This window comes from Podarcis liolepis (genome assembly GCF_965112155.1).
Source record: "Podarcis liolepis genome assembly, chromosome: 17".
NCBI lineage: Eukaryota > Metazoa > Chordata > Lepidosauria > Squamata > Lacertidae > Podarcis > Podarcis liolepis.
Window position 1 is genome coordinate 22,053,309 of NC_139571.1, and position 21,022 is coordinate 22,074,330.

The window sequence follows — 21,022 nt, forward strand, 5'->3', positions numbered from 1 at the left end:
TTTCTTTAGTAAATATTTATGCCTTGGGCTGTTTTGATGCAAATGCACCAGTTGAACCTGGTTAGTATATACAGACTTTGCTCTTGCTCTATTCATCTTTGTTGGTTATTTTAAAGAAAGGTATGGATTGCTTTTTCTTTTCATTTCTGTTTGAATTGATCTGAACACATTAATTGTGTTTATCAAACACAAGGTTTACATAAGCATAATACAAACCACAGGGACACGGGTGGCGCTGTGGGTTAAATCACAGAGCCTAGGACTTGCCGATCAGAAGGTTGGCGGTTCGAATCCCTGCAACGGGGTGCGCTCCTGTTGCTCGGTCCCTGCTCCTGTCTACCTAGCAGTTTGAAAGCATGAAGTGCAAGTAGATAAACAGGTACCACTCCAGCGGGAAGGTAAGCAGCGTTTCCGTGCGCTGCTCTGGTTCGCCAGAAGCGGCTTAGTCATGCTGGCCACATGACCCGGAAGCTGTACGCTGGCTCCCTCAGCCAATAAAGCGAGATGAGAGCCACAACCCCAGTGTCATCCATGACTAGACCTAATGGTCAGGGGTCCCTTTACCCTTTACTACAAAACACATGAACCCACAAAAGTTTAATTTCTAACATGAAAAAATGTCTTTAGATGCAGATATTGTCAAACCTATTATGCTTCTGCTGGTACCTGTATTTGACTAGTTGTTAAGAATTTTATTTATAGAACCAATTACTTAATAAATGAGCAATCATATTTCCATTAAAGGAGATCAGAGGTCAAGTGTGAGATGGACTTCAGACTGCAAGGGAGTTTTAAAAAATGTTCCTCAAGCTAAAAGCAAACAACAGGGCTACAGCTGCTCTTAAGCACGTATTAGTGTTTCAATTTCATTTCTAGTTCTCAATCAAGAATGAAACTGATTTCCCTCAAGAAAATGACCGTCAATGGTTTGTTTGGGAGGGAGAAGTGTTTACAGAGTCCTGAGTGTACATGTTGGGAATCCACTGGTCTCTAGTTCACTATTATTATCACTTACATGTATGTTTTGAATTATGAAGATTTATATTTGGGATAAAAGAAGATACATACAGAGAGAAGATGGACAGAAGGGAAAGGGACCTGTGTGGGAGACAGCTTAGAGTGGTATTTCTCAAGGCGAGAGGCTGAGAAAGGTGGAAGCTATCCCAGGTGGGAGGTGCAAGGACTCACATCTCTCTCTGTATGTGAATTGAAGATTAAGACAGAATGGTGATAGAAGGGGATAATGCACACACACACAATTTCCGTTCTTCTTTCATTTTCCTTTTATTGCCTCCATTTTCTCTTTGTATTGTTTGTTCATATTAGATCTGTGTGGCTTGGTTTTTTAAATCTGAAAACTTTTAATTAAACTGATTGGGAAAAAGGAAACTGCAGGTGCTACAGAAACTTCTGCGGTATCAAGACTTAGCAAGGAGTTTCAAAATTGCATGTATTCAGCTTTTTCACATGAACCTGCACAGCCCGTGTGTATCTAACCATCTGAGATCGGTGCAACAACGGAGATCAGAGCTCAGAAAAGGAAGAACCTATTTGTTTACAGAAAGTGGTTTTGTTGGGTGTTATACTGGAGTGGATGAAATGAATATATAGCGGACAATATATAGCAGACGGACGAAGAATCGGAAGTCCCTTATTTTCTGAATTTCATTTCTCACTTTCTTTTAACCTCTTCCCTATTTATTTTTCTTTACTTCTATCTTTATTTATTCCTTTCTCTTTGTGTTTCTATTGCATTTAGATAAAAGTCTTAATTTGGGCAAAAAATAAGGAAAGATATTAATTTTTGTATTCCTAATAAAACAGACCCTCGAAGTGTCCCTATTTTCCAGGGATAGTCCCGGATTTACAGAAGCCATCCCGGTTTCTGATATGATACCCGGAATGTCTTGCTTTTCCTATTTTCATCAAACAAATGTTGGAGGGTATGGAGTTATGCAACCGCGAGCCAAGGAAAGAAGTAACTATATAACATTTAGAAGACATCTGAAGGCAGCCCAGTATAGGGAAGTTATTTAATGTTTAATGGGTTGCATATACAAATTATTATTATTATTATTATTATTATTATTATTATTATTATTATTAAATAGGACGTCCCTATTTTCATGGGGGAAATATTGGTGGCCATGATAAAAATTTATTCGAAAAAAAGAAAAGGAATTATATGAACCGAATCCAGCTATGAACCCACCACCAGCGACCCTCCGCCTGCCCGCTCAGCCGCTCCGGGCAGAGACACGTCGCGTTTCCTCCACCGCGCAGAACAGGAAGCCAGGGGGCGCGCGCGTTCCAGCCCCAGCCTTCGAGCGGCGCCCTCTCGCTCTCTCTCTATGGCCGCCTCGCGATTGCTCCGACGACGCCACTTCCGGCTCCTCCCCTTCACCGGCGCCTGAACCAATAGCGACGCCTTTAGTGTGTCTCCGCTTTTCCCTCCCCCCCCCCGCGCCCGCCCGCCCTCTCCTATCCCCAGCGGGGTTGCCGAGTCGTTCCAACGGAGGGCTGCCGACGCTTGTGCGCGTGCGCGTTCGCCTCTTCTCCCTCCCTCCCTCCCACCCGCCGGCATATTCCGGCGACCAGACGCCTTGACGCGGCTGAGGAGAAGAGATGTCGGCGCCGGCGGAGGGAGCCTTAGCGGGGAGAGCGAGCGAGGGCTCCCGGGGGGAGGCTGAGGCGACGCCGCGAGGGCTCCGTCCTGAGCTGTAACGGCCCTTTCCCCACGACCCGGCCCAGCGGAGAGGAGGGAGCCCCTTCTTCCGAGCCGCCCCCCTCAGTCTCTTCCCAGCGCCCCTCAGGCGGGGATTATGCGCGGCTCCTCCTCCGCGGATCCTCCGCAGGCCGCGCGGGGCAGAGTCTCCCTCGCCCGAGGAGGCCCATGAGGGGAAAGCTCCTGGCTCCGGCCTGCTAGTGCCTCGCCGGACAGGCGGCCTCCTGCCTGCCTGCCTGCCTGCTCGCCAGCCATGTATTTCCTGAGCGGGTGGCCGAAGAGGCTACTGTGCCCCGCCGAGGCCAGGGAGCCCCCGCTCCGCATCCAGGCCGACCCGCAGCGGACTCTGTTCGCCGTCTTGTCCCGCTCCCAGCTCGGCATCTGGTACAACAGGGTGAGTAGGAGGAGACCCTCGCTGGGCCGTCGCCCGCTTCTATTATTTTTTTAAATTATTATTATTATTATTATTATTATTATTATTATTATTATCTGGGCGGCTTCCAGCAGAATATAAAAACATAATAAAACGCAGCGGGTTGGAGGTTTAAATAAGATAAACTCTCTGATTTTTTGAAGGCAGCCCTGTTTAGGGAAGTTTTTAATGTTTGATGTTTTATCGTGTTTTTAATATTCTGTTGGGAGTCGCCCAGAGTGTCTGGGGAAACCCAGCCAGATGGGTGGGGTATAAATAATATTTATTAATTATTATCATTATTATTGGAGATGCTTCAAAGTGGTCAGGCTCTTTTTAGGAGATGCCTAGGACCGCCTACCACAGGCTTCCTCAAACTCAGCCCTCCAAATGTTTTTGGCCTACAACTCCCATGACCCCAAGCTAGCAGGAGCAGTGGCCAGGGATGATGGGAATTGTAGTCTCAAAAACATCTGGAGGGCCGAGTTTGAGGAAGCCTGACCTACCAATTCCCATGCAGCTCCAATGCTCCCCACCCCCCGTGACACTCGGATGCCCTGCAGGCCCCCCCTCGTGGCACCCAGCGTTCCCCTGTGGCACCCAGTCCACCCCCCATTGTAAAACGTCTAACATTGAAAACTTCCCGATCCAGGGCTGCCTTCAGGTGTCATTTAAAAGTTGTGTAGTTCTTTTTCTCCTTGACATGGCATGGGAGGGCGTTTCCACAGGGAGGGTGCATATGAAATATAACTGATAGACTTCTACAGGATGGGGTATTAGTGTGTGGAAACAGTCCAGATCCAAGAATCCCCAAGCATGCACCTCCAGATGGTGATGTCAGGCGTCATCCTCACTTAGTCGCAAGTGGTCAATAGCTAGGTGCAAATGTGCCTGGCAAATTTTGAACACTGGTTTGACTGAGCTTAGTGAGATCAGAGGGCTGTTGTTTTAATGGGTTTGACCCTAAGCTTAAAAGCCTGACTTCAAAATCCCTACACAGTCGGGTTTTCAATGTGTGACTTCGGTTAGAGCTTCTGTTCTTTGACAGCAAATTTGGAAATGATTGGCCTACTTCTCAGTTGTTTCATGTTAACTTGACTTAGTAAAGGGAATGCCAGCAAGACTTACGGCAAATACATAGTATCATTGTGTTGTGCGGTCTTTTGAACGATAGGGCAGGGTCCTCTAAATTAAGGGATGCCTCCCAATAGTTCTCCTCGCCTTCTTGCCTGCAGCCTTCAGATTGATTGATTTCCAGGGGCTCGTTACTGACATAAATAACTCTAAAAATATGAGAAAGTTGGGTTTGAATGATGCTTATTTATAGGGGCAGTGCCCCACAGTTTTGATTGTCTGGTTCTCTTGTAGGTTAATTAGTTGCTGAAGCTAAAGTCCCTATTTTTTCAAATACTTATTTCAGTTTAAAATGTTGGCACATCTGATCTATTTTTCAGTTCTATCTTCTGCTGTACTATAGCAATGATAGTTGGTACATATAAATTAATATTTCCAATAATATTTCCACTAAACTTTTAAAAGTAACAGTGGATAACATTAAATGCAGCCTATACCTACATTCTGACCCCAAATGATCATTGCTTTTTCATGATTTCTACACATATACAGTGTGAAAATCCACAAAGACCAATTTTGGCGATACACCTTAAGTCTGAATGTTCGGTTTTTACACAGGTTTCTATTCAGGAAGAGTCAAGTACCATTCATTAGATCTGGAAAGACATACTTTCTTTCAATTTTACACAGTGAGTCTGTACCTTTCAAGCACAGCTTGGCAATGACAGTTCTTCTGACAATAGTTACCTACCAGCTTCTCCATATGGCAGGGAACCGGAACTAACTGCAACTCTGATCAGATTTAAGGTGGTCCAGTGATTATGGATGATGGAAGTTTTAACTGAACAATTTGGAGGGTCACAGGTTTTCTGTCTCTGCCATATGGTGTTCATGCTTTAGCAAAATGCTCTATAGTTGAAATTTCAAAGGCTGCAGGGAAATGTGTTTCCCCCCTCTAGTCTAGACGTTGATAGGATACTAAAACCAAACTCCAGTCTGTTGCTTTAAGTTGGTCAAAACATCTTTTATCAATTTTAAAAATGGCAATAAAGGAAAGCAAGTTTCAGATGCTAGTGAATTGCTTAGCTTCTAGTTCAGCTGGTGCCTAATACCTATGATGCAATGTTTTACAGTGTCCCTTTGTCACCTGTGATGACTTCAAGTAGGTCGGCTTCAGTCTTTCTCTCTGTGTGATGTTGTCATATTTCAAAACCTTTAACACGTTTATGACCAAAGTCCTAATGCCAATAATTTGTGATAGTATTATTTACTTGGAACATAACTGCAACACTTTATTGTTCTCACTGCTCCATTAAAAAGAAAGGATATTGTAGATCTGGAAAAGTGGCAGAAAGGGGCAATAAAAATGAAGAATATTAGATAACCTTTGTGACTTTTTAGTTTAATTAAAGATAGTTCTGGGACCTCATGAGAGATTATTAAAATTACAGCAAGGGGAGAGAGTTTCTCTTCCTGGCAAAATAATAGAACTTGGGGTAACCCAGTGAAGTTAGTTAATGGTAGGTTAAGGATGGGCAAAAAGAAGTGCTCCTTCATTCCTGGTGTAATTAATTTCAATTCACTGCCACAGCATGTAGTGATGGCCAGCAGCTTAGATGACTTTAAGTAGGTTAGGGTACAGTACTGTACACAATTAAGAAGAAGAAGAAGAGTTTGGATTTGATATCCCGCCTTTCACTCCCTTTCAGGAGTCTCAAAGCGGCTAACAATCTCCTTTCCCTTCCTCCCCCACAACAAACACTCTGTGAGGTGAGTGGGGCTGAGAGACTTCAAAGAAGTGTGACTGGCCCAAGGTCACCCAGCAGCTGCATGTGGAGGAGCGGAGACGCGAACCCGGTTCCCCAGATTACGTGACTACCGCTCTTAACCACTACACCACACTGGCTCTCAGTGTATACATTTAATCCCCAGGTTTTGGGGGACAAACAGGCTTATAACTTCCAAAGTACAGTGGTACCTCAGGTTACATACGCTTCAGGTTACAGACTCCGCTAACCCAGAAATATTACCTTGGGTTAAGAACTTTGCTTCAGGATGAGAACAGAAATCACGCGGCGGCGGCGTGGTGGCGGCAGCAGGAGGCCCCCATTAGCTAAAGTGGTGCTTCAGGTTAAGAACAGTTTCAGGTTAAGAACAGACCTCCAGAACGAATTAAGTTCTACAGGTACCACTGTAGACAATTATCATGATGCTCTGTTGTGAGAGTCTGTATGTGCACAGGGATTGAGGGATACTGAGAGGGGAAAGTGCCTGTTTTAAACAATGGCAGATGTTTCAGTAGGGCAAAGTGACACAGAGGGAGCAATGACAGTTTGAGTGCAGCAAGAAAGGAATTTGGAAAGGTTATGTTGTGCTCGGTTTTTGGTGTTGTCTTTTGTGTTGTACCCATCTCTGCTATTTTTCCTTATTAAAACTGGCTTGTTTGTTTGCAGTTGTTTGAAGACACCATTTTCCTCTCAGTGTCCCTCCCACTTTAACTTCTGTCATTGTTTAAAATTGCAATTTTCCCCCTTTCAGCTTGTCTCCCTCCTCATCGTACTCAAACTTATTCTATTTCTGTTTCCTCACGTGAGAGAGATAAAGGATGTAGAGGCCTCAAATGTTCCTAAGTACCGTCACACAATGTATTTCACTCCTGGTACCATGTGTGCTGTCTTCAACATGAAGTTCCAGGTTCAATGCAGTAATTTAGTACAGGTATTTCATCAGCAGGCAAACACCTGTAGATATACAACATCCGTCAACCGAAATTAACTTCCTTTAACTGAACAAGCTACATTATGGGCTTGTTTTCAAGATAGTGTTCTCCTTAATGGTACTGTGACATACATACATCATTACTGGGTATGTGTACAAAGGGGGTTACAGAATAGAGAGAAGCTATGGAAGTGTGGGTGATCTGTGTGCAGAGTTGAGAAGAGTAAGGAGGGGCTAGGAAAAAGGGGGTGAATGTGAAAATGGAGGTGCAAAAGGGGTTGCTAAAAGGAGAGAGTAGGGGGCATGGAAATAGGGTTGAAGGTGAAACCAGGGGCTAGGAAAAGTCTTCAGAATAGGAGGCCATGGTGGCTTCATAATGGGATGGAGTGGTAAAGGGTGCTTAATAGTTGCAACGTGAGAGAGGAGGAAATTGCAGAAAGTTACCACGGGGTGCTTTATGTTCAAGGGAGGGGGATGCACAAAAAGAGGGGAAGGGGAAGTGGCTTCAAAATTGGGTTGGGAGAGTGAAAAGTGATCTTAGTGGCATAGGAAAAAGTCTGGGTGGTTAATGTGGGGGAATGGCTGAGGGGTGGCAATGCAGTCCCTAGTAAAATGCATATACAATGGTACCTCAGGTTACATACGCTCCAGGTTACATATGTTTCAGGTTACAGACTCCGCTAACCCAGAAATAGTGCTTCAGGCTAAGTATTTTGCTTCAGGATGAGAACAGAAATCGTGCTCCAGCGGCATGGTGGCAGCAGGAGGCCCCATTAGCTAAAGTGGTGCTTCAGGTTAAGAACAGTTTGAGGTTAAGTACGGACCTCCGGAACGAATTAAGTAATTAACCTGAGGTACCACTGTACTCTTAAAAATGTATGATTCTTCCCTGCATCCTATCATTTTACTTCACTAGTGGAAGAGTTCAAACTGGTCTGCTCCTTTCACTTCAGTGAAGGAAAGAATAGACCAGGGACGTCCAACTTTCAAGAGACTGCAATCTACTCCAGGAATTAAAAACTGGTAGTGATCTACCCATTTGGGGGAGTAGGGGTTGGAACCCAAATTTGTGGAGCTTTTTTAGGGGGGCAAGCCAAAGTTGTGGAGCTTTTTTGGGGGCCCTTAGTTCTGCTGCATTTTCAGGGGGCATAAATTGCTAATGAAACAATAAACACTCTGCTGCTCTTGCCTCGCATCCAAAATGGTGTTTAGGTGGGCCTTTGTCTACAGTGACGCTCCTGCTCTGTGCTCCCCTCCGGTCGGGCTGTTGCGGGAAAGCAGAGAACGGGTGCAATGAGCACTCTACCACTGCCCAATCGCATGGGTAGACCGGCACGGCCGGCGAAGCCTCCTGCCTGAGTGAACTTGATGCAGCCTGCTGGCAGGGGCTTCCAGGACGCCAGCATATCAGGGTGCTGGTGCTGGCAGCCGAGCAACAACCGACTCTAGCCAGGTCACAGCAGCACGTGCGTGTTTGCTCTCCCCCCGCCCCAATCGACCAAGATTGACTGCTATCACCTGGGGATCGACCTGTTGATCACGGTCGATGGGTTGGACATCCCTGGAATAGACAAACAGGACTGCAGTGGTCTCAAATCAGGAAGTTAATATTGCAAATTTCCTGTCTCCGTTTCATGGTTGTGGCAGCCCTGTTTTCTCATTGTCCTTTTCCTCTCCTATCATCACAGCGGGTTGCGGTGAGCTTCTGCTAGGTGATATTTTGATACCTGAATTTATTTTTCTAAACTCCACAGTAATACAGTGTGCTAGTGGGGCCTTTTTTATTTTCTCTGACTTTTAGAAAGAGATTATTAAGGACTTTTTATAGCATTGAGGGTTCCACAGGGTCTCTTATTTGGAATGCTGACATTTAAAAAAATTTGCTGTTTGAAGATTTCTGCTGTATTTGACTTATTCTCAGTTGCCCAATATATGTTTATTATTTTTATGTAAGTTTTTAAAATGAAATTTTTATTTATTGTATGCTACCTCAAGAAATTGCTTATGAGCAGCATATAAGTATAATAAATCCACTATATATTTTGAAAACTTGTTCATATGTTTGCTATGCATTTGGACAGCTTTAAAGATACTGTAACCAAATTCTGCATGATGGCTTCTGGGATAAAGGAGCAGGCTTTCATCTGTTTGGGTACAGTTGGACACCATATTGAATTATGATGCCAGACTGCACGAATTACTTTAATGGCTTTCAAAACTGCACGGATTTTTTGGTTTCCCAGAATTCCAGAGGAGGACTGGTTATGAGGCTGGTAGAAAATAATAAACAAGATTGAAACAATAACATGTGCAAGTAATAGTTATCCTGATAATGAGGGCATGCAAATGCTCTTAATTTCAGCTTTGAAGTGCATGTAAATTATGACTCCCTTCTCCTTGATTCATACTGTTACTTTAAATATGTTTGAAGCATTGCTGTGAGTTTTCTTTTACTTGTTATTTTTCTGTTGTGAATTGCGCTATGCACAGCTATGTGAGGATCAAAAGCTACAATGCTCCAGACTTGGATGAATCTCAGATATTGCAACATAAGTGTGCATTTGAAGGAATCTTTATCATGCAAGTGTTACCTTGTGGTGATTTCATCATTCTTACATGCAAATGAGCACCAGGTTTTAGAGCAGAATTAATGTTTGCCAGCAGTAACTTCTCTTTTCATTTCAGCTCCTCTTAGGGGGCATGTCTGTGCATGCGGGATATTAAAATTTGCTAGGTTTTAGTTTAGAGGACTGTAATGGGGAAAGTAGAAATTTGTTCAGTTGGGTTTGAAAAGAGTATTTAACAATTTGAAAACGACACTAATCCATATATTTCTTGAATGCTTTGGTATCAAGTTCTTGTCATGATACTCTTCATCTTGATTCAAACATCAATAGAGAAAGAAAAGCATTACCTTGGAATATGTATTATTTATTCACAAGGCTGCCTAACAGTATGAGCCAGGTACATAACCTACAACACCCTCAAACTATTTTTGGAGGGCAGTTGAAAACCTATAGTGGGTATTCCTATGAGTACTTTATAGAGTTGGAGTTTAGTGGGCATGAGCTCAAACTGTTACCCGTCTACATTAAGAGTAAAATTTAAATATTGGGCAGGCAGACTTTCCCTTTCTCTCCTTCCCACTCTGTCTCACACACACCCCAGCGGATTTGGGATGCTTCTAGGAGGCTAAGAGGGGAAGAGAGGAAGGGGAAATCTGCTCGCAAGCACACATACACAATTATGATTTACCGTATTTTTCGCCCTATAGGACACACTTTTTCCCCTCCAAAAATGAACGGGAAATGTGTGTGCGTCCTATGGGGCGAATGCAGGCTTTCACTGAAGCCTGGAGAGCGAGAGGGGTTGGTGTGCACCGACCCCTCTTGCTCTCCAGGCTTCAGGTAGCTATCCACAAGCCTTGGGAGCCCGCAGGAGTTCCCGCTGGGCTCCCACGGCTTGCGGAGAGCTGCCTGCATCCCGAAATATTTTTTTCTTTATTCCCCCCCCCCCAAAAAAAAACTAGGTGCGCCCTATGGGCCGAAAAATACGGTATTTATTACATGCCCTTCACTCTAAGGTCACAGGGAAGGTAACAGCATTAAAACACAACACTTAAGATGGAACAGAGAGACAAGCTGAGTGTCATGCTTCACTCCAAATCTCTTGGTGACTGATCCTAGGAGCTTCATATAGATGTTAAATAGCAAGGGGAGCAAGATGGAAACCTGTGGGACACGACAGGAAAACTCCCATGGTCCTGAACAGTAGCTTCCCATGACTGCTTTCTGGAAACGATCCTGGAAGTAGAACAGTGTCCCAACCCCTACCTCCCTGACATGCCTCAGAAGCATATTGTTGTCAACAGTATCGAAAGCCACTGCGAGATCAAAGAGAACAAGAAGGGTTGCCCTCCCCCTATCTCTCTCCTGATAAATGTCATCAACCAGAGAAACCAAGGCAATTTCAGTGCCATGACCAGATCTGAAGCCGCACTTGAATCTGTCCAAGTAACCAGCTTCTGTCAAGCATCCCTGAAGCTGGACCACCACCTCAAGCACCTTGTCCAGAAAGGCAATATTTGCCACTGGACAATAGTATTTAACAGCTCTGGGTCCACCTCCTTCAAGGCAAGTGTTATCTTCCCTCTCCAAAGAAGCATTAATCATTTGGATTTAATCCTAAATTTTGAAGTTTTTGAAAAGTTGAAATATTTTCCTGGCCTCAGTCCTTAATACTTTGCTGGAAAGTGGCTCGCTAAACTTAAGTGAATCAGTTAAATAATGTTTCTGTCTCCCAGAGACTTCCTATAGCTATTTTAGAGACTTGCATCTGTAAAAAAATAAGCTTGGTTTTGTTTTAAAAGTTAGCTTTGGAATGTATGAGAATTTAACTGGATCTCCTTTTCCCCACAGCCCAGTGTGTTAATCGTAAGCTACAAAGAATCGTCAAAAGCAGCATTGCAATTTGGACCCTATGACCAAGCAGAGTGGAGGCCTGACAGCACCATGATAGCTGTTTCGGTGAGTAAAGGAGCTGTTGTGGAGGTTTTTATGATATGGTAATTATGGTTTAATGTCCAAAGGAGTCCAGCATGCTTTAAAAAGAGAAATTATATTTACATGAATGCTAGTATTCTTTTTTCGTAGCGAATACTATATGTTTTTGCATTACAGTAACATACAATTTATATGTGCTGATATAATGTTGCTAAGTGGAAACAGCTCAAGGGGATTTATTCACATTACCTTTTTCCTATTCATGTATTAAAAATGAATGTCTGAAATTAGCCAAACCCAGAGAATGATTGAGAAGACATTTAATGTATGACCAGGTGGACATGGCCCTACAGTTTCTGGTTATTTGCACCAGCAAGTACAGTAGCTGAAACCTACAGGAGTAAAATGAGCTGTTGTGTTACAATGGCATATATCTCGTATTACCAGCTGCTTCTTACCAATGTGAGAAGGGAATGGTGATACAGAGAGCTTGGCTTAAATGTAAAACTGGTCTCTGCCCAAGAAATCTTTTGAGGAAAGTATGCATGTTGTAAAATGAGCATGTTTTGCTTGATAAGAATTTAAGTCCACCACATTCTAATCTTGAGCAGTTAGCAAATTGCTGTGCAAATTGGGCAGGAGAGCTAAATCTTGTAGTAAGGGGAGGGGGGAGTGCTGCATAAGCAGAACATGTGGTCTTTATTAACCAGTAGGGTAGAAATATTTGTGGAACTGAAAGGTAAGTGAGAGGTGGGAAGCTTTGATCTCATCGTTTAGGGAGCTTACTGCCCAAAACTGTCTTTTGAGACAGTCAAAGGCCAATAACATAGAGTAAGGACTGAGCCGTGAGGTGGCCAGGTTTGCTGATGATACTCAGTTGTTCAGGGTTGTTAAAACAAAATGAGATTATGGAGTGCTCCAAAAGTACCTCTCCAAACTGACTGAATGAGTGGTAGAATAGCAAATTCAGTTCAGTGTAAACACATGTGAAGTGATATATGTTGGGCAAAAAAATCTTAATTTTTTATATAAACTCATGGGATCTGAACTGACAGTGACTGACCAGGAACAAGACCTTTGGGGTTGTAGTGGATAGCTCAGTGAAACTGCTGACCCAGGATGCAGCAGCTCTGAAAAAGGGAAATTCCATGCTACGTATTATTAGGAAGGAAATTGGAAATAAAGCTGTTGATAGTTCAGTGCCGTTATACAAGTCTATATACATGGCATGGAGAAAGTGACTAGAGAGAAGTTTTTCTTGCATTCTTCTAGTTAGACTATGGAGTTCACTCCCACAAGAGGCAGTGATAGCTGCCAACGTGACTGGCTTTAAAGGAGGATTAGACAGATTCATGGAGTGCAAGGCTACGAGCCACAATGGTTGTGTTCTACCTCCATCATCAGAGGCAGTATGCCTCTGAATACCAGTTGCTGGGAATCCCAGGTGGGTTTGGTGCTGCTGTTCTCATGTCCTGCTTGCAAGTTTCCCCACAGACATATGGTTGGCCACTGGGAGAATAGTATGCTGGAGAAGAATCGTAGAAGTGTAGAGCTGGAAGGGACCATGAGGGTAATCTAGTCCAACCTACGGTGTCTTTTGCCCAACATGGGGCTCAAACCACACCCTGAGATTAGGCATCTTGAGATGGGCCATTGGCCTGATTCAGCAGGCTTTATTGTGTTCTTAAGGGTTGTTTGAGTTTTTAAATTACTATAATTATCTACTGTAATTATGTGTCATTTTACTATTGCCAGGAAACAATGCTGGTAATATGTGTGACAGTTCATGCTATCTTCAGCTGAGCTTTCCATCAGCTAGGGTGAACCTGGTGTTGCTAACTCTGATTGAATCTGCCCTTCAGTGCCCTGATATTGGTAAAATAAACTGTCATAGTTATACTTAGATTTGCCCCATTGATTTCATTGTGATTTAAATTATTTATGATAAGTCTGATTGATTTCAATGGGTCTTCCATAAGTATAGAGCTGAGCGATATCTGGTTTTCAACATCATGATATATTACTAGCTAAATATCACGATATCACAATATATCACAATATATTTTTGCGGCAGTGGAGGGCCTCGCTGGGCCTCCCCGCGGTGGCAGAGGGTCCTGCCATACCTACCTGCAGCAGCAGAGGGTGCACCACACTTCCCCCAGTAGGCGAGGGCCTTGCTGGGCCTCCCTGTCGTGACAGAGAGTCCTACCATACTTCCCCGTGACAGTGGAGGGTCCCACCGTACCTCCCCACGGCAGCGGAGGGTGTGCCGTGCTTTCCCGCAGCAGCAGAGGGCCTTGCTGGGCCTCCCCATGGCAGCAGAAGATGCACCATGCTTCCCCACAGCAGCCGAGGGCCTTGATGAGGCTCCCTGCGGCGGTGGAGGGCCTTAAAATGTAAGGAAGTAGTAGATTTAATAAAAATATTAAATAAACTTCCCGATAATACATTTAAGAGTAGTTTAAGTGATTTACTAGTCAAGTTACATCTGCTTCCCCACTCAGAGGTCTTAAGTGGAATCTGTGCATGCATAAGCCGCAATGAGTTCAACTAAACTTCTACTTTCCTGAGAGTATGCCTCACTGAATTCAGTAGGGCTTGCTTGTGAGTAGACATGCCGGATTTATCGTACAGCCCTACACCACACCTACTTATTTATATGAAAAATTCAAATTCACAACCACCCCCTTCCGAACGATGTTGGTTAAAGATTTTCATGGTTTCTGCCTAGAACTTGGGAGTTGCAGAGCAATGTTTTAGGAAATCCATGTTTACCCAGTTCTGAATTGCTAAATGCTTAGCTTTCTTTTGTAGCTTGTGTTTGCTAATGCACTGCATCTAGCTGCTGCCACCAGAAACTGCTCAGTTCCTGTGCTCAGTTCTGAAACACCAAGGAGGTTAGGTTTCCCTTCGAACAGATTCATTTTTACAGCAAAGTTAGCTTTATGACAGGCCTAAACAAAACAACACGTACTATCATTTGGAAGATTTGACTGAAGATGGATGTTTTAAATATGCAAAAGCTTCATACATACCATTGATGTTTTCAATTTGTTCAAGTATGTACTTGCCTAAACAAGAATGTTCAATTCTTCAAGGATTTCCTGCCCCAACCAGTTTATAAATAACTATTTTCGCATAGACCTTGTGCTTGCAGTACTGACATCTAAAGCGAATTCCTAAAAAAAGGTAGACATGCTTACATTGTTCACTTTTTTACTTTGTGTAATTGTCCCTCTGTTCTTTGGTGACAAGACAGTGAACTTCTCCATGTTCACAAAGTTCTGTTTTTAGCTTTGTGACTGTAAATTTCTTTTGGAAAGTTGTTCTCCTAAGCGTTGTAAGTAACATTAAGCACTAACATCTCATGCTTATTAGAAAATATAAAAATAAAAATCTAAGCCTGCAACTGTCAGGTTCTTCACAGGCTTTATTTAGAACCAAAGTTAGCCTTTAGTAAATTCCAAAGTACTGTTTCAATAATGGTTTTGAATCAATTGCTGGCAACAAGTGGTAATGAATATCCTTCAGAAACCACTTACAATTTGAAATCCTTGTGATAACTAAATAGACACTGAAACATAGTAAACAATGATATCTTTAAACATCCACTCTGCATGTACCATAAAGGGATGATATTAGCAGCACCAAACCAAACTGCAAACTTGAACATGTTGGTATCAATATTGTCTGATAACATGATCAGTTGGGCCAGATGTTTTAAACCTTTTGATTGTCAAAACTGAGCTATAACACTTGAGTGAACATTTTTGTCTATTGCTATTTGGCCTGTGGTTACTGTTCTTATAAAAGCACAGACTGGCTGCACTTAGATGTTATGCTGTTCATTTACCATGGCTAGGCAAATTAGTTAATGCATGCAACCCAAGCTCTATTCAGAGAGTACAGAGTTGTGATCTTATACATAAGGCATGAGCTGTGTAGTGGAACATGATAATGGGTTGTTAAACTATGCAGTGGTCAGCCTATTTGTCTTAAATACATTAAAACTAGCTCTTTTCCATCGTGCTTGAAAGACAAGACAGAGCCAGGTCACATGCTGAATAAATAATACGTGATCAGTGATCTACCTCTACCAAGAATGGAAGCTTTTGAACAATTTTTAGTGCTGTGCCACATAACAGCATATTGCAGTTTTCTAATCTTGAGGTTACAAAAGCATAAATGGCAGCTGATAATAGAAGCTTATTTGCCAGTTGGACTAACAAAAGTTTTTTGGGGGTCTTGTTTGAACTAGCTGGATTTTTTCCCTTGAAGCGCCAAGCTATTGCTAAAAGTTGCTTGGAGCTGGCTCTGAAAGGGGGTTGAAATTGGGGAAACTTGAGGTGACAGACTCTGTTGTCTGAAGGACCTGTGACAGAACGCAAGCATGGCCTCCACTCTCAGTTTTAAGCTCTTCTCCTTGTTTCATACAGATGAATGAAGTGAGTATATTCAGTTCACTTGGATGGAACACGTTTAGATGAAATCTTTGTGAATTTTGCCAGTTGTGAAAGTTAGCTATTTGACTCAAATTCCACAGTGACTGGTGGCAACTCTAAAACTACCCAGTATCATTGAGTTGTGGAGCATTATTGAATTGTGATTGCGTAGCAAAATATAGCTATATTTTGTTTTTGAAGGCCGTGTGAACAGAAATGAACCTTGTAACATTATCGACTAAGATTGAGGATGGAATTCAAGAAAGTTAATGTTAGAATGAGAGTTCTACATAGTGTTTTTTCTGCTCTTTCTCCTGGCATAAGATACTGTCGCTAGTGTGTGCAAATTGTTTAAAGATGACCGAGCAGTAAAGGCAAGTTAGGAATAGATAGTGTTAACTTTCATTTTGTACGTACTTTGCACTTCAAGAAATATATTTCTCTTGGATTTTTACTAGTTTTGCTTCTAAGACCAAAGAAATGTGACTAGGTGGGACAGCTAAAGAAATAGGCTAACAAGTGTATGGCCTCCTTCTGCTTCTGTATCCTTAATTGAAAAACAGGAAACCATGCCTGGAAAGAAATTTGAAACCTTCAATTTTTCTCCTTCAGCCTTGCCGCTTTGAGAAACATCCTCGGCCAGTATTAAATGACTGAAATTGCAACAGTAGCTAAGATGAACTTTTTCCCTTGCACCCTGATCGCTAGCTAAGAAGCTTCTCCGGACCTAGGGTTGATTTCAGATCCTTAGCAAATATGTCTCAGTCATAAATAAACATATTTTCATTTCTTATTAATGTCACTTCATGAGATTTATCAAAGTACTTATATGGGCATTGTCCCTTTGGAGAGCTCCCCTGCACCACAGGCATCTCCATTCAGAAGGGTCCCCAATCCCTAGAAGAGGCATTTTTGGGACTGCTGTGGGGAGGAAGGGAATGGGAAATCAGAGCTTCTGTCGGGTCTCATCCATGGGCTTCTCTTTAATTCACTATTATTATTTATAAGATTTTTATCCCATCCTCCCAGGGTGACAAACAAAAATAAAATAGAAGCAAAGATGTTAAAAACATGAAAAACAATAAAACATACCGAACGCACAGTGTATTGAAATAGCTCGAAGTTCCTGTGAGAACTTTTACGTGTGTGCTTCTTTGATTTTTATATCTTACCTCTTTCAGACAGAAAATGGATACATCATGTTTTTTCATCTTCCGTTGGCAAGAGACAAGTATCTTTATGAGCCAGTTTATCCCAAGTAAGTCTTCCAAGAAATACTTCACTTCTTTACATTGTATATGGCTAAGAATCGCTTGTTTAGAAAGGTCCTATGTAGAAACTGGTTTCCTAGAGTGTTCTTGCTGGCAATTACAGAACTGACATTAAGTGGAGGGGGGGTTGTTGACTTCCTCAGCTATTCTGCATTAGAGTAAAACCGAAAAATGAATAGTAGTTGATATTTGAAAGAAGCCAAGTGGCTCTGCTCCAGCTGCATAGTCTTTCTTCCATTTCAGAGTGGAACTTGGAAGATTGTCAGTGTTGGCCTTAAGCCCATGTTCAGTGTGAGCATAAAGAGCACTGTTCAGTTTTAATGTGGTGATGGAAAGCTGATTAAAATGTAAAAGAAGCCAAATAAAAATAGCACTAGAAATTAATGTTAGGCAGAAATGTTTTGAGTATGCCATGTGGAAATTCATAATTTTATTCAGGAAAATTCAGTAGGGACACTTTTATACCGGTTATATTTCAGTTGGGCTGATGTTGAGAACTTAGAACCTAACTGTTAAATAAATGAAATAAAACTGTGAACATACTGAGATGTTGCATGGTATGGGTCTCTTATTCGCTATAAGCAGGACTTTCCTCATGACTTCCTTTCCCCTTGACCTTCCTGATGCCCTTTTAGATGTCTAATTTGGACAGAAGTGCCGCAATTGCTGATGTGGCAGCACAGATGAAACATTCCTTCCACTTTCTGTCACAGCATACATTCATAGATTAAAGGTCAAAGCAATCAATATATTGAAACAGGCTCACAAGGCTGTATGGCACATTTAAGCACTTCACAATTCTGTGAGCACCTTGCTTGCATATGCCACATGCTTCTCTCACAGTTGTAGCTGCCAAAGGAGGGAGAATGGAAATTGAGAGGTCCTGCTTCCTGGCCTGAATATTCAAGAACTGCCACTGCCTGGGGCTGAATTCTGGTCCACTTCCCTCCTAGTAAGATTATACAGGAAATAAAGCAGTTTTCAGGCAACTGCTAGAGAGCAATGCCATAATATGGCTGGTCATTTCAGACATTTAAGACTTTAAGTGTAATGTTGTGCGGTTTTCTTTTGAGGAAGAATGAATTTTATCTGGGAAGGCAGTTTAATGAATTGGATTTGTGGGGAGGAGAAGAACAGAGTGGAATGTGTTCTGAGGCTGGAGTGGGGGAAGAACAGGGCAGGAAAGAATTTTGGATCTCTGCTTTTCCTTGGTTTCATTCTGATTCCTCTTGGTCCAAGCCTAGTGATTCCAGAAGCACCCGAGGTTTCCACTCCCCCTGTCCTCCTAGGAGCTCTTGTCCCCTAGTAAGATTGTAATGATTGGACACCAGAGATTAAGAGGGGTTTAGGCATGGCCATGGGATTGAGTCTGCCTTGGTTGACCTTTAGAGAATGGGACAAGAGGCTTTTCTAGTGCTCCTCAGTTTCTCTGTGGCTTTCGATACCATTGCCCATGGTAATCTCCTGAGCTATTTCCATAGATTAGGAATTGGGGGCACTGTGTTGCAGTGTTTCTGGTTTTACCTATGGGACCAAATCCGAAGAGTAGCACTGGGAGAGTCCTTTCCATCCCCCTTGTGGTTGTGCTCTGAGTTTCGACAGGGCACTATTCTGTCCCCAGGGCTATTTAATATTTATATGGACATTAAGAGCTTTGGGGCAACATGCATAGGTATATTGCTGACACAGGTCTATTCCTCTATAATAAGTGAATCAGAAGAGGCTGTGTGGGCCCTGGAACCAATGTCTGGATTCGGTGGTGGGATGGGTGAGGGAAAATAAGCTGCTCTTGAATCTTGACAGGGTGGAGGCCCTGTGGATGAGTGGTTCCCATGTCCGAAAAATCAGTCAATTGTCTGCCCTTGATGGGGTTGCACTTCCCCCTGAAGGAGCAGCTATGCCGTTTGGAAGCTCTTTGACAGTTTTATATACTGCCTTTCCATCATCTAGATCTTCAAGACATCCTAAAAACATCTTCCAGTGATCATTCCTTTCCTACCTGCAGATATCTAAGTATTTTGCAGTGTTGGTTCTGTCTTACATTGTCACTGTCAAAATGAAACTCTGTGATAAGTTCATATTGGGCAAGAATTTGTGATGATGCTGTGAGCTGAAAAGCGTATGACTACCTTAACTGACATGGACTGTGTATTTTTTATGATTCTTCTGCTGTGCACCAAACTTGTTAAACCAAGCTTATCTAGTTCTTCTTTGAGATGAGGTCACACGGGCAAATTTGTTGAGGAGACCTTAGTGTACACGCCACAACAGGTTTTCTTGACTTCGGCCCTGATTTTGTTTAGTTTTTTTGCCTTTGATTAGAATGCATTTTGCATGCTGCAGCATGCATGATGATTCTTTTTCTAATTTGGGGGACTGGGTGGAAGCAAGGTGCTAAGATGGTACTGTTCTGACCCCTCTGAGTCTAGTATTATATACTTCTGGCTACACTGATACAAGAAGAGTGGTAAAACTGTGATCTTTCAGATGTTGCTAGAAAAAAAAATCAATTTATTTATAAAAATATTTACTGCTAAATCATACAAATATATCATTTCAGTTTACAGCATTAAAAAGATAAAAACCATACAATAAAAGTGTAAATGTCCCTGTCCTTTGGCCATGCTGCCTCGGGCTGATGGGAGATGTAGTCCAACAATATCGGTTGCAGGGGGCACTGGTTCTCCATTCCAGAAATATCCTTCTTAGCTTGATTATATTCCAGAGAACTCAGGGACCGGGGTAGCCTCCAGATGTTGTGGACCACACCCATTATTCCCAGTGTTCAAAATTAACAAGTCGCACATCACTTTTTGCAACTCATCACTTTTTGCAACTTCTTGCAACCTAGTGGAGATTTCCCGTTGCAAGGTTTGCTAGGGAGAGGCAGGGCAAGGTTCCTGACTTGAGGCAGCACAAAAGTTGAAAAGCAGTTATCATCTATTGAGCCTCTGGCCCCTCCCCATGAGACCTTTTGATGTACTAAAGAGTGAATCTGACCCCATTGTGGTACTATTTGCATAAGCTGCAGAGCAGCCTTGGTCCTTCTGCCCCAAGCAGCTGATTTTTCAGCCCACTCTTCCCCTCCAAAGCAGCTTGTGTTTAAGCCAGCAGTGCTTTGCTCCTATGTTAAAGAGGCACATTTTCAGAGAGAGGTGGATTAGGCCTTATTTCAGAAGAGAAGAGCTGAAAGAAGAGAAGGGGTGTGTATGGGAGTGTTTTTTAAGCAAACTGAGCTTTGCTTTGGGAGTTGGGGGTGAGAGAGGGAGGCTGGCAAATTTCAAGTTTACTTTGTTGTGGGCATTCCTTCCTTATTTACATAATGAGACTCTGGAAGCCTGCTTTGGAGAGGTTTGAGAGTTCCTCTCTTCCACCAAACCCCCATTATTTAGGAGGGACCGCTCCTAGAACTATATTTCTACATTCCTGATCATTGTACCCACAGGATCACAGAGACTTCAGCTCTTATACACAACAGAACTTAGTTTAGATTGCTGTGGCAACTATCATTTTGGCTGTTTTTATTCATTTGATTGAGCAGTGATTCACTTTAGTGCAAATAGTCCCTATTTAAAGTAACTTCTACTTAAGATAGAGGGAGACTTTCAAAATCCCTAGGTCCCACCACCATGTTTTTCTCCTAAAATATGAAATTTACAGTATGACACACTTTGATATATTTTTTAATTTCTGTGTTTGTTTGTTTTTTAAAGAGGAAGCCCCCATATGAAAGGAACACCACACTATAAGGAAGAACAATGTGCCCCATCATTAAATCTAGAGAAGAAGCAAGTGTTGGATTTGCAAGCATCTATAACCAGGTATGGCGAATCATCATTTATGCAACACTTGAGGCCTTGAGAATATGGGACTGTGTG

General features: G+C 42.6%; 1 protein-coding gene across 2 annotated transcripts in view; it reads left to right on the forward strand.

Annotated features, from left to right (window-relative positions):
• Positions 1 to 2,483: 2,483 nt before the first annotated feature.
• Positions 2,484 to 21,022, forward strand: part of RIC1 (RIC1 homolog, RAB6A GEF complex partner 1) — a 42,149-nt gene continuing 23,610 nt past the window's right edge. Inside the window, exons 1-4 of one of the 2 annotated variants that reach the window (XM_083482211.1) lie at positions 2,484 to 3,119; positions 11,348 to 11,455; positions 17,055 to 17,131; positions 20,858 to 20,965. In XM_083482211.1, the coding sequence (XP_083338337.1) occupies positions 2,979 to 3,119; positions 11,348 to 11,455; positions 17,055 to 17,131; positions 20,858 to 20,965 (434 nt within the window). In that variant the 5' untranslated portion in view covers positions 2,484 to 2,978. The remainder of the gene's footprint in view (positions 3,120 to 11,347; positions 11,456 to 17,054; positions 17,132 to 20,857; positions 20,966 to 21,022) is intronic. The other variant, XM_083482212.1, reaches the window with a different exon arrangement.